The sequence below is a fragment of the Leucopleurus acutus genome (assembly GCF_964270905.1).
Source record: "Leucopleurus acutus genome assembly, chromosome: 2".
NCBI classification, from domain to species: Eukaryota; Metazoa; Chordata; class Mammalia; order Artiodactyla; family Delphinidae; genus Leucopleurus; species Leucopleurus acutus.
The window spans coordinates 157,875,829-157,890,355 of NC_139143.1; the positions used below are offsets into that span (position 1 = coordinate 157,875,829).

The 14,527-nt window shown below is 41.8% G+C and overlaps 1 protein-coding gene across 2 annotated transcripts in view; it reads right to left on the reverse strand.

Moving 5' to 3' along the window:
- The window catches only part of ST3GAL3 (ST3 beta-galactoside alpha-2,3-sialyltransferase 3), a 236,996-nt gene that overhangs the window by 209,483 nt on the left and 12,986 nt on the right, over positions 1 to 14,527 (reverse strand). For both annotated transcript variants that reach the window (XM_082834380.1, XM_082834379.1), the window contains exon 2: positions 1,284 to 1,428. In XM_082834380.1, the coding sequence (XP_082690506.1) occupies positions 1,284 to 1,398 (115 nt within the window). In that variant the 5' untranslated portion in view covers positions 1,399 to 1,428. The remainder of the gene's footprint in view (positions 1 to 1,283; positions 1,429 to 14,527) is intronic.

Below are 14,527 nucleotides of genomic sequence, written 5' to 3' on the forward strand. Positions count from 1 at the left end.
AGTGAATTCCACACTGGCATCCAGTAGGTGTTTGTAAAAATAAAACTATTTTAGAGAAGAGGCATTAGGAATCAGAACAGACTACCCAAATTTTCCTGCACCCAGCTCAGACAGCCATCAGACAAAAGAATCAAAAGGAAAGCTACGCATCGTCAGTGTGTGACACGTGAAGCTACAGCCAAGAAGACAGTGTGCAGAGGCTGGTGCAGCTCAGTGCAACCTCTTCAACTGCAAACCCCAAACCACAGCACAGGCAACACTGGGTGAACCAGAACCAAGTCGGTGTTGGGGGAGGGGGGTCAGGAAGCCCTACAGAAAACAGTGTATCACATGAGAATGACTACAAATGGGAGCAAGGGATTAGGAGTTACTGGGTAGGGGAAAAGCCATTATTCCATTCAAGTACAAGTTCAGTACCAGCAAGAGCTAAAAAGATTAAGTAGACAAAATTTCTTTAGGGAAACTAAAACAAAGACAGTATTAAATTAAAAACTGGGGTTTCCCTGGTGGCACAGTGGTGAAGAATCCACCTGCCAATTCAGGGGACATGGGCTCGAGCCCTGGTCCGGGAAGATCCCACGTGCCACGGAGCAACTAAGCCTGTGCGCCACAACTACTGAGCCTGCGCTCTAGAGCCCGCGAGCCACAACTACTGAGCCTGTGAGCCACAACTACTGAAGCCCACGCACCTAGAGCCGTGCTCCACAACAAGAGAAGCCACCGCAATGAGAAGCCCGCACACTGCAACAAAGAGTAAGCCCCGCTCGCCACAACTAGAGAAAGCCCGTGCGCAGCAACGAAGACCCAACGCAGCCAAAAAAATTAATTAATTAATTAATTTTTTTAATTAAAAAAATTTAAAAATAAAAACAAAATCCAAGGAAAAGGTAAAGATGAATGCTTTAAGGTCATTAAAAAACCAACTGCAATAGCAAGCCCTAAGGCAGTAACTGGCAAATGGGAGTGGCAATAAAGTATAATAATTTAAAAAGAACAACATTCGAGAACCAGAAGTACTGGTATGGTTTGGGTTTTTATTGAAGAATAGCATGTTTTCCTTGAGTTCATAAAAGGATTTGCCATGGCATGCAGTTTTTAAAACACTTCAAAGTTCTCAATCTAAAGCAACAAACGTGGTAGGCAGTTTCTAAGCCTAAGTCCCAGGAATGCTCAGCTTACTATCACTGCCCATCTCTGAAGAACATGAGGGCAGCCACAGGAAAACCCAATAACTGGTCTGCAGCGGGCTTTTTCTGGGGGTAGGCTAGAGTGACCATACTTACTGGAGTCCTCCCACTGGAATAAATGTAGCTTCCACGCAGAATAATACAAAAATCCCAGTACCAGAAAAAGGCAGAGGGCTAGCAGCAGATTGCGTACAAATACCAAGAGTCCCATCTTCACATGATTTACGATTTCCTACATGACCTAAAAAAAAAAAAAAACCAAAAAACAATTTAGGTCTTAACTGATAAAGCAATCATCTTATTGATATACTCTACCTTAAAATAAATATTTATAGGAGAATTTCCAAATGAAGAACCACCTAGAATTACCACTGAGTTGATGACCTGGCATCCTCCAACCTGCTCAAGCCCGGCTCAAAGAACAGCTTCACCATCAGTCAGCATCCAAGCCAGAAATCAGCAGTCATCCTTGTGTCCCTCCTCTCGCTCATTCCTGACACCCAATCAATGACCAAACTCTGGCAAGTCTAACCTCCCAAATAAATCTCAAATCACACCCCCTTCCCACCATCACTACCCTAGCCCATGCCAACCACTGTCTTCCCACAAGTTTCCACGCCTCCAAATTTGCACTCTCCCAAAGCCATCTTCCACACAGCACACGAACAGTCTGTTAATAACACAGAGTCTAACATTCCCTCCCTGCTTAAACCCCTTTGTATTAGTATTCTACTGCTGCTCTAACAAATTATCACAAAGTCAGCAGCCTGAAACCACTCAAATTTATTATCTCAGAGCTCTGAAGGCCAGAATTCCAGCTATAGTGTGGCTCGGCAGGGTCCTCTGCATAAGATGTCACAAGGCCAAAACCAGGGGCTGAGCAGGGCTGCATTCCTTTCTGGAGACTCTGGAGATGAACATACTTCCAAGTTCCTTCAGGCTGTAGGCTGAATTCAGTTTCTTGCAGCTGTAGGGCCCAAGTCCCTGTCTCCTTGCTGGTTATCAGACAGTGTTTGCTCCTGTTTTCCACGTGGTACATTTCAGTAGTGGTGGGTTAAGTCCCTCTTACTCTGATCTCACCAACTTCCCCTTCTACCACATCTTGATTCTGTTTCCAGCCGGAAAAACTTCCTTGCTTTTCAGGTTCACGCAATTAGATTGGGCCCACTTGAATAATCCAGGATAACCTCCCTACTTTAAGGTCTGTAGCCTTAATTTCACGTGCAAAGTCCCTTTTACCATGTAAAGTAACACGTTTACAGATTCTAAGGATTAGCGTGTGGACGTCTTTGGTCGTTGTTTTTTCTTCTTTTTTTTTTGGCCACGCCGTGCAGCATGCAGGATCTTAGCTCCCTGACCAGGGATCGAACCCACGTCCCCTACAGTGGAAGCACGCAGTCCTAACCACTGGACCGCCAGGGAATTCCCACATGTGGACATCTTTGAGGGACCATTCTGCCTAACAGACCTTTCATTAAATTCTCAATTCCTTTAAAATAAAGTAATTGCTCCTTAGAGTCTAGTAGCTTCTCACCGCACCCCTATTTACTCTCCAACCATCTCCTGCTTCTCCCAACCTCATTTGTATCCTATGCTCTAGCCCCTCTTCTTTCTAGTCACTGAACTTTTCTTGTTGTTTCTCTCCTCAAGGTCTGTCCGGAATACATTCTCCACCACCTATTTCACCTGCTGCACGTTCTTTGATACTCACCTTAAATGTAGCATCAGCCAAGAAGGCTTCCTAGGAGCACCCGTCCCAAACCCCACTCAGCTATCTTAGTCATGAAATAATCTATGAGAAATACTATAAATATTATAACCTATGTATACATATTATAAATGAAGTGATAAAGAGTTAGCACTTGCAGACTATATAATTGTCCACCTAGAAAAGCCAAGAGAATCAACCGAAAAATCATTAGAACCAATAGAAAATTCAATAAAGTAGGTGATTATATGATTTACTTACAAAAATCAACAGCTTCTTAAAAACTATACCAGCGATAACCAATTAAAAACTGTAAGGGGAAAAAATTCCACTCATGATGGCAACAAAATCTATAAAATACCTAAAACTAAACTTCGGAAGAAATGAACAAGATTTTCACCAAAGGACATAAAAGATCCAAATAAATAAACAGACATAACAGGTTCCCAAATGAGAAGATTCAATATTGGAAACATGTCAGTTCTCCTGAAATGTCAGTTCTCTATAAATCTAGTCAAAACCCATGATTTTTTAAAACTTAGATCTAATGTTAATCTGAAGAGTTCATGCCCAAGAAGAATGAAGAAATTTTTTTAACGAACAACAATGAGGGATTCCCTGGTGGCGCAGTGGTTAAGAATCCGCCTGCCAATACAGGGGACACGGGTTCGAGCCCTGGTCCGGGAAGATCCCACATGCTGTGGAGCAACTAAGCCTGTGTGCCACCACAGCTACTGAGCCTGTGCTCTACAGCCCATGAGCCACAACTACTGAGCCCGTGTGCCACAACTGCTGAAGCCCGTGCGCCTAAAGCCCGTGCTCCGCAACAAGAGAAGCCACCACAATGAGAAGCCTGCATACCTCAATGAAGAGTAGTCTCCGCTCACCGCAGCTAGAGAAAGCCCGCGTGCAGCAACAAAGACCCAGTGCAGGAAAAATAAATAAATTAAATAAATAAATTTATTTTTCAAAAAAAGGTCCCACTGTATAGCACAGGGAACTGTATTCAATATCCTAATAAACCATAATGGAAAAGAATATGAAAAAGAATATATAAGCATATATTGGGTTGACCAAAAAGTTATAGGAAACCCAAACGAACTTTTTGGCCAACCCAGTATATAATACATATATATCTGAATCACTTTGCTGTACACCAGAAACTAAGAAATTATAAATCAACTATACTTCGATTTAAAAAAATCAAATAACGCATTGTAGAAATGTAAATTGGTAGACTCTTTTAGGAGGAATTTGGAAGTACAGGTAGCCCCTGCTTTTTGAAAGCTCGCTTTACGCCACTTCGCTTCTATGAAAGACCTAAATGAAACAAACCCAAAGAAGATTTTCACTTTTATCAAAAGAGGTGAAAATAGCTTTCAGCATGTTTTGCATCCAGCGGTTATAGAGGCAGCAGGCACCCAGAGCAGCGACAGTAGCACCACCAACCTCCTTTCCCAGGAAGTACACTCGGCATTTCTGCATCAAACCACCATAGATAGCTTTGAATTCTATGTGTGAGTATCTGTGCTTTATGTTGATTTATTTTGTGCATCTGTTAGCAAGATGTGTCCTAAGGTATCAGAAAAGCCTAAGAGAACTTGTAAGGGTGTCGTGTTCAGCATAAAAATGGACGTAATTAAGCATTTAGATTGTAGTGAACAAAATAAAGATGCGCTTGCTTCGAACGTTCCTGTGTCCACCATTCAAACTATTTACACTCAGAGGGAAAGAATATTGAAAGCTGCCGAAGTTACTATTGGTTCTGCTCGTAGGAAAGGGGTCTCTCTTAACTGGCATCCAGTAATGGATAAATTGGAAAGTCTGCTGCTTGAGTGGATTGATGGGTGTACAAAGCACAGTGTTGCATTAAGTTATCTTATACTCAAGGAGAAATCAGTCTTTTCAAAAAGCTGAAACGGAAAGCACTGGATGGGGAATTCTCTGGTGGTCCAGTGGTTAGGACTCCATGCTCTCACTGCTGAGGGCCCAGTTTCAATCCTTGGTTAGGGAACCAAAATCCCACAAGCTGCACAGCGTGGCCAAAAAAAAAAAAGAAAGCAAGCACTGGACAATGGTAATGAAAGTGTTACGAGAGTCAAATTTAAAGGTAGTCATGCCACCAAGAAGGGTGGGATAGGGAGGGTGGGAGGGAGATGCAAGAGGGAGGAGATATGGGGACATATGTATATGCATAGCTGATTCACTTTGTTATACAGCAGAAACTAACACAACATTGTAAAGCAATTATACTCCAATAAAGATGTTAAAAAAAAAAAAGAAATAAAGGTAGTCGTGGGTGGTTTCATTGGTTTTTGAGGCGAGGGCAGCTTCATAGCTTAAAAGTTACTGGACAGAGTGCTCTGGCTGATACTGGAGCTGCTGAAAAGTTCCCAGAAGGTGGCTGTTTACACAAGCAAGTGTTTGACTATGGCAAAGCTGTAATTTATTGGAAAAAATTGCTGAGCAAGACCGTTCAAGAGACGAAAAGCAGGCTAAGGGACACAAGGCATCAAAGGAGAGGCTTATCCTAATGCCTACTATTGACACCACTGGTGATGCTGTCCTAAGGCCTCAACTAATGTACCATTCAGAAAATCTGAGGGCACTTAAAGGCACTGATAAGAATACACTTCCTATTATGTTTCATTCACATCCAAGTGGTTGGAATACCCAGGTGATTTTTTTCTGAGTACATGAGTGGATACATTAGCCCTTCTGCTGGAAAATACTGTAGAGAAAATAACCTCCATAATCGGTGTCTTGCGGTTGTCAATAACTGTGCTGCTCATCCACCTGGCAGTACCAGGTATAGCAGCAACATTTGTGTTGTGTTCTTACCGCCAAGTATGACATTGTTGCTGCAACTGCGTGGCCAAGGCCTAAGAGCCACAATTAAGGCTTACTGTATGCAAAAATGTGATGCATTTTATTATAAATGCCACTGACAGAGAGGGAAACTCCAGAGCATTATGAGAGATCTGGAAAAATTAAAACATAAAATTTGCAATTGCTAGACTCACAGATATAGAGAACAAACAAGTGGTTACTAGTGGGGAAAGGGAAGGCATGAGGGGCAATACAGGGGTAGGGGGAAAAAAAGGTTATTATGGGATTATATGAAATCATGTGTGTGACACTTTTGAAAATTGCAAAGCACTATAGAATATAAAGAATCTTTCATTCAATAAATAAATAAATAAAAATAAAACAAATAAATAAAATTGGCTACTGCTAAATCTGGAGATGCTTTCATTAGGCTAAAAGTCTTGGTGGGAATTGGCATTTGGAAGAGACTGTGTCCTGAAGTAACGAGCAATCTTAAAGGCTTCAAATCAACAATAAATATGGCAACAGTGACTATGGCTAAGGAGCCTGGGTTTGTGGAAGCTGATAAAGATGTTGAAGAGGTTTTAGCATCCCATGACCAAGAACTGACACACCAAGAGCTGATGCAACTGCAAGAGTAAAAGATATAGGTTGAAACTGAACTCAGTAGCAAATAGCCCATGAGTGAAGTCAACCAGAAACTAAATATAAAGCACTTACATGAGATTTTCACTATGAACGACAGTGCTGCAATGATTGCAGAAAAGTATGACTTTAATTTTGAAAGGACACACAAGTTTAGGGCAGCTTTGCAGGATGTTTTGAGTGTCTATAAAGAATTGTATGATAGAAAAATGCGTGAGGCTAAGCAAATCAAGCATACTGTCCTATTCAAGCCTGTCACATCAGCCACAGCAGACAATGAACCTCAACCTTTGACATCAAGGCAGACAGCCATAGAAGGTGTAGACATAACTGACCTGCCTGGTCTGATGGATTCAGACAATGATGAGATGTTGAGAAATGACCCTCTTCCCCTCTTTCCTACACCCTAGTCTCCTATACTTCCCACCACCCCATCCTCCAACGATTCAGCCTAACACACCATCACCACCACCTCTTAGCCTTCCAGTGTGCTTGCTGTCTTCTTGACTCTGGTGAGGGAAACTACACCATAAATACATTATTTCTATTTTATACAGGCAATGTATTTATCATGTCATTCCTGCTTTTAATATACGTTAGTGTTATTTTAGGTTTTAACTGTTATTTGGCATGATTTGGTAGTTATTCTTTGGGTCTGAGGACACTCAGAAAGTTTTCCGTATAAATTAATGGTATTCGCTTCTTCACTTTCTACCATTTTGGCTTCCGAAAGGTTTCATAGGAATGTTCTACTTTCAGATAGCAGGGGAAACCTGTATCTGTTGAAATTTACAACATTCACACACCTTGACTCCACATTTCTATTTCTATGACTTTTTTCCAAGAGTAACACTCCAACAACTATTTTAAAAGTATCAATACATGGATGTTTATTAGCAACACTGATTATAAGAGCAAAATACTAGAAACAACTCAAATGTCCATCGATAGGGAACCAGACAAATACATTATGGTACATGTACACAATGATATTTATATCATTGCTATCACTGAGGTCTTGGCAGGAAGTAGACAGCACATGAAAAGGAGTTAACCAAAGGAATTAATGACAAGATTTTTTGTAGGGTTAGAGGAACTACCCAGGGGCAGTGACACATCCAGGAACTAGAAACAATAGGAAGTTACTCCTACCTTGGAGTTGAAAAGGCAAAGAGAAAGAAGGGAGATACTGGAGCCCAGCAAGAGCTGGCTGGAGAAGAGAGGCCAGCCAACAGGAGCAGTGGCCACAGAGGAACACATCTACTACTACGGCCATGGCAAGGGACAGTAAGGGACAATAAATACTCTGACTTCTCTCACCACTGGTCCTCTGATACCCATCAGTGCCTCTCATCAGCTGATCCCAACTGGAAGCCAGAAGGCAAGGAAGCCCAGATGGTACAGTTTGTAGAGGTCAGCCACCAGCACACAGAGGAAAGAAGGTGGACAATGGATTTTTTTTTTTTTTTTTTTGGCTGCATTGGATCTTCGTTGTTGCGCGAGGGCTTTCTCTAGTTGCAGCGAGCAGAGGCTACATTTCGTTGTGGTGCGTGGGCTTCTCATTGCGGTGGCTTCTCTTGCTGCGAAGCATGGGCTCTAGGCGCACGGGCTTCAGTAGTTGTGGCGCACGGGCTTCAGTAGTTGTGCCATGCAGGCTTCAGTAGTGTGGCTCATGGGCTCTAGAGCTCAGGCTCAGTAGTTGTGATGCACAGGCTTATTTGCTCCGTGGCATGTGGGATCCTCCCAGACCAGGGCTCGAATACATGTCCCCTGCATTGGCAGGCGGACTCTCAACCACTGCGCCACCAGGGAAACCCTACAATGGATTGATGAAGGCAGGAAAATAACAAGTATAGAATATGATGTAACAGTTAACAGAATGAGACACACAGGCATGTCCTGACATAGAAAAATAGCTAGAGTATACCGCTAAGTGAAAAAAAAATCTTGTAGAATAGTACGTATGTGAATGTATGTACAGCCCCATACTGGTGGTAACAAACAAGGAAGACAGTAATTTTTTTTTTTTTTTCGGTACGCGGGCCTCTCACTGTTGTGGCCTCTCCCGTTGCGGAGCACAGGCTCCGGACGCGCAGGCTCAGCGGCCATGGCTCACGGACCCAGCTGCTCCGCGGCATGTGGGATCTTCCCGGACCGGGGCACGAACCCGCGTCCCCTGCATCGGCAGGTGGACTCTCAACCACTGTGCCACCAGGGAAGCCCCCGACAGTAATATTTAAAATTAAGGTTAAGAAGGAAGTACACAGATAAAAGAATACACACCAACCTGTTGACAGTAATTACCTCTGAAAAGTGGGTTTGGAGAGGGTATTTTTCACGATGTATTTGTATATTTAACTTTAATATTCGTACTCATGCAAGTAATAAATGTACAAAGTTTTCAAAGTGAAATAGAAATTGGAGACTTGCATTTCCAGTAGCACAAAGGACATGTACTCTGTCCAATCCTCTGACAAAAACGAGAAATTTAAGATATAAACAGCCTGCCTACAAAAAGCAGGTGGTTCTTGGAAAGATTTTTCTTCCCTTTTAAAAGGGGACTGAAGTGGCTGCTCCCAGCCCTTCCCCCCTCCTTCTGTCCTGAATGCAGATGTGACATCTGAACTGCCACAGCCATACTGTGACTTCAATCTAAGGCTCTGGCAGACACACGACCGTCAGTCAGTCAACGAATTTACCCATTTGTTCAACAGATATGACAGTGAGAATGGCGAACTAATCACCTATTTTATTTCTGACTTTTCCATTAAGGAAAACGATTTTCAAATAAAGAAGTAGAACAAACAGCCTAAACAGGAAGCTGATCTCCAGAAGTGGGTGACATACAAAGAAGCAAGTAAGAGCTTAAAATAAGCCAAAACCTCCAAAACAAGGAGGAATATAACATCTCGAAATTCGGAAAGAGATGAAATTTCAAACTCACTGCCAGGACAAAAGCTTGACAACACATTCTAGTGGGGAGGCTGTGGGGAGAACGCCCATACATTGCTGGTGGTAGGAGGGATTTGGCAGTATCTAACAAAACCATACGTGCTTCTACCCTTTAACCCAATGATCTCACTTCTAAGAAACTATCCCAAAGATACACTGACAAAAAATACAAAAAGACTTATGCACATGGCTACTTATTGCAGCACTATTTGTAATATAAGAGAAAAAAACCCTTCAGTAAGGATTGAATAAACTATGGTGTATTCACAAAATAGAGGATTATGCAGCCATAAAAAGGAATGAGGGAGCTGCCCTGGTGGTGCAGTGGTAAAGAATCCGCCTTACAATGCAGGGGATGCGGGTTCAATTCCTGGTCAGGGAACTAAAATCCCACATGCCGCGGGGCAACTAAGCCCGCACGCCGTACCTACTGAGCTCACGTGCCTCAACTAGAGCCTGCGTGCCGCAAACTACAGAGACCACGTACCCTGGAGCCCGTATGCCACAACTAGAGAGAGAAAACACGCACACCACGACTACAGAGAAGCCTGCACACCATGACGAAAGATCCCACGTGCCTCAACAAGGATCTCACATGCACAACTAAGACCTGACGCAACCAAAAATAAATAAAATAAATAAAAAATAAAAATAAATCTTAAAAGGAATGAGCTCTCTCCCTCTCTTCCTTTCTGAATAACTTAATCTAAAAGCCATTAGGCTTTAGGGGCCAAGCAAGGTAGGCACATATATCTGGAGTTAAGAGGGGGAGGAGCATCAGACCATCATGATAAGTCTGGGGGTATGGCAGGAGGTGATAAGGGACTGACCAAATAAGTAAATATACTGAGGCTAACAGGAGCCAGATTTCTCAGTGATGGAGAAGTGAGTTGAAAATGTAGAAAAAGAAAAACTAGAATAAACCTTTTGGGTTGTATTGGAATTGAAGGTATCAGCGTGAACTGATGGTTTTCAATATATACACATACAAAAATATAAAAATAACTATAGATGTGGACAGTGTATGTGTGCTTTTGTGTATGTACATGCTTGTAAGCCCTAGCTCTGTCCACTGAAAGGGCCTGGCAGCAATCATATCCCAGTAGCAATGAGCACACCTAGCACCTCGATCTTGGTTTTTAAATACTATTCTCCACTATGTAATAGGAACCAGGGGTCCCTGGAAGAATGGCTGATTCCAGGGCTGAGGCAGAGAAGGCACTATCAAGATAAGCCTGAAAGTAGGAAAGTGCTCAAAGAGTGCCATGTGAAAAGGAAAATGCAGGCAGCTTGAGGGACTCCTAATGGCCAGGTCTGGGGCAATTTAGACTGATAATAACAGATTATGACCCATTAAATAAGAATTTAATAAGTGAGGAGAGGCTAAAGCTCTCCCTTACAGTGGAATGAGTGTAGAATAATGTAATTAGAAAATCACTATTTAGCAATCATTTTAGTAATAATTCAGCTATGAAACATCAAAGGCTGCTAAAATTAATAAGTAATATTTTGAGAAATGGGATATTATATCATCTTAAAGTATCTCCCCACAAGATACTTATTAATTACAGAGAGGAAAAGAGTAATTTTACAATGCAGAAACCTGATAGACACCACCACAGACTAGCTGAAGGATATATGGGAGTTCTTGTAATATTTTTGCAACTTATTTGTAAGTTTGAAGTTATTTCAAAATTAAAAGTTTTTAAAAAAGAAAAAAACTTAAACCAAATGCGCAAATAAATGTTCAAATAAACATCAAATGATATTATGCAGCCAATTAAGATGTTGTTTATGAAAAAATTTTAATGACATGGAAAAATGCTTATGATATAGTAACAAATGAAAAACGTTGAAAGAAAGAAAGAAAGAAAAAGACCAGAATAAAAACATAAGAACACTAACAGATGAATGCAGAGAATTTTTCTGGCTGCAGGACGGTACCTGGCCTCCCTGCACAGCCATAAAAAAAAAGCACACAGGGGCTTCCCTGGTGGCGCAGTGGTTGAGAGTCCGCCTGCCGATGCAGGGGACACGGGTTCGTGCCCCGGTCCGGGAAGATCCCACATGCCGTGGAGCGGCTGGGCCCGTGAGCCATGGCCGCTGAGCCTGCGCATCCGGAGCCTGTGCTCCGCAATGGGAGAGGCCACAACAGTGAGAGGCCCGCTTACTGCAAAAAAAAAAAAAAAAAAAAAAAAAAAAGCACGCAGGTAAAGAGCTACAAGTGCTCACAGCAAACTCTCTTCAGCATGTAGAGGGAATGCAGCAGCTGGACTCATCCCCTCCTCATGCATTCATCTTATCTCAGAGAAGGATCTGTCTCTCTTCTGTTCAAAACTAAGGTAACAAACACCAAGTGCCAGGGATTATGCAAGGCACAGAGGACACTAAGACCATCAGATTTAGACCCTGCCCTAGAGGAGTTTGACTTCTCACTCCCCATTCATTCTTCCACCCACCACAATCTGATCTGGCTTCCAATCCTACCTGTCGCTCAATTAAGTTTACCACTGACCTCTTAATTGCCAAAGCCACTGGACACCAGGGTCCTCCCATGACTTGACCTTTCTACAGCATCCGAAACTGTAAGAGGCGTACAGTGTGGTGGTAAGAGCTCTTTCTTGTCTTCTTTACTTAGCTATACCAACTCATCTTCTAGGACTCTGTTCAAGTCTTACCTCCTTCAGAAAGCTTTCCTTAAACACTGCCCGACACTATGGCAATCTGTGCTCCCGAAACACCCAATGCTTACCTCTATCACAGCAATTGTAAAATATCTTATCTATTTTTCTGTCTCTGTAAGGAATTAGCATACAATTTGAAAGCAGAATCTATAACTTAGGTCTGTGAATCGCCTACATGTAACAGCACAGCACCTAGTACACAGCACATTCAATAAGTGTTTGTTTAAAGATAAAATAAATTAATATATTTCTAATTATATTCCCCCAACTCTAAACACAATTAATATAATTTGTACACATTCCAAAAAGTAATATATACTAAAGACATAATGTGTGTGTGTTTGTGTATATAGAGAGAGAAAGATAGAGACACAGAGGAGGGAGGACAGAGGAGAGGAGCGGGAGGGGGAGGGGGGAAGAGAGAGAGGAAGAGAGGGAGAGAGGGAGAGGAGAGAGAAGGAGAGACAGAGGGAGGGAGAGAGAGAGGGAGCGCACGAGCAATTTTAAATGTAGAGAGAAGCTTAGGGTGCCGTCTCAGGCTTTTTATATTCTCATTCCACAGATATCCCCAAGGCAATCTCATTCCACTTCCATGATTACAATTACCATCCCTATCCCAAATTTTATATATTCCATCCAGATACTTCTTCTAAGTTCCATGTCCATTTATTTAACTTTTTTTTTTTTTTTTTTTGGCCTTACCGTGCAGCTTGCAGAATCTCAGTTTCCCGACCAGGGACTGAACCCAGGCCCCAGCACTGAAAGCCCAGAATCCTAACACCAGGCCACCAGGGAACTCCATTTATTTAATTTCTGTATCATCATCTAGATGTTTCACAGATGTCTCAGACTTCCCAAAAAACCCTCCTCTTCCTCCAGTATTCACTATTTCAATAAAAGGCAACACCTTCACAGGTGCTTCTGTCAAAAACCTGGAAATTATCCTTGACACTACCCTCCTTCTCACTCTCACCCTCCATATATAATCAGTCATCCAGCCCTATGAATTTTACCTCTTAAATACTTCTTAAATCCATCTGTCCCTCTATCTCCACTGCTACCATCGTATTTCACGTCACTATAACCCTTTGTTTGGGCTACAACTATAGCTTCCTAAGAAGCCTCCCATGTCCATTCTTTTGTGTGTGATAAATCTGACGTTACATTTTGTAAATTTAAGGTGTATAGCGTGTTACTTTGATATATTTATATACTGTAATATGTCTGCCATTTAAGCAACATTTGTCACATTACATTATGGTACAATATTATTGCCTATATTCATTATACTGTATGTTAGATCTCTATGGCTTGTTTACTACTTGCTACAAGTTTCTGCCCTTAACCGTCATCAGACTTATTCCCCCATCCCTCAACCTCTGGTAACCTCCATTTACTCTCTGCTTTTGTACAGGTTTGCTTTTCAGATTCCACATATAAGTGATATTGTGCAGTACTTGTCCTTCCCTGACTTATCTCACTTAGCATAATGTGCTCAAGGTCCATCCATGTTGTCACAAATGGCAGGATAGCCTCCTTTCTCATGGCTGAATAAGTATTCCATTGTGTATATGTACCACATCTTTTTTTATCCATTTATCTATTGATGGGCATTTGGGTTGTTTCCATATCTTGGCTATTGTGAATAATGCTGTGATAAACAGGTGTGTATGTATACTTCATCCTGTTTTCATTTCCTTTGGGTACTTCCATATTCATTCTTGATCCTCTTCAATTCATTCTCCACATAGCAGCCAATGTGGATCTATTTTATTCTCAGGTTTAAACTTTGTAAATTTCCCACTGTCTTTAGGGTAAAGTCCCAAACCCCTTAACAGGGCCTATAAGACTGCATGATCTGGCCCCTGCCCACATCTCCTCCCATCTCTGTTACCATCTCTTACCACCTTACCTCTGTGAGTCTGCAACAATGAACGCCTTTCAGTGTTTTGAACTTGTCATCCTGTCTCCTAATGGCAGGCTGAAGCCTTCTTGCCCCTACCACTTCACCTAGCCAACTGTCACTCCGCCTTTAAGTCTCAGCTTAAAAGTTAGTCCCACAGGGAAGCCTTACCCGTCTCCACACTTTAGGTTAGGTCTCCCTATTAGAAATTCCCACAGCACCCGTATACCCCCATCTACTACATAATGCATTTATACTCAGGAGTATTTACAGTAATTTGCTTAAAATTTTATTCTGGCTAATCCAGGCAGTGAACAGGTCTATTTTATTCACCATTGCATCCCTGGTAGATATTCAAAAACTATCTGCTCACTGACCAAATGTTCAGTCACTTATAGTCTGCTCAAAAATAGGTACAAAAAACTAGGTTATTTTAATTAGCCATAAAAGAAAATTCCACAAAAATTTGAACTCACTGAAACAAAGTACACCAAACTCCTGTCATTTCTAAAACATCCTACAATGTGGTTATTTTCTAAACTATACCTAGCAAAAATTTTTAGTCTGAAATGTTAGAATTTTGTTGACCTTCAAATAGCAGCCATAATGAATATGAACT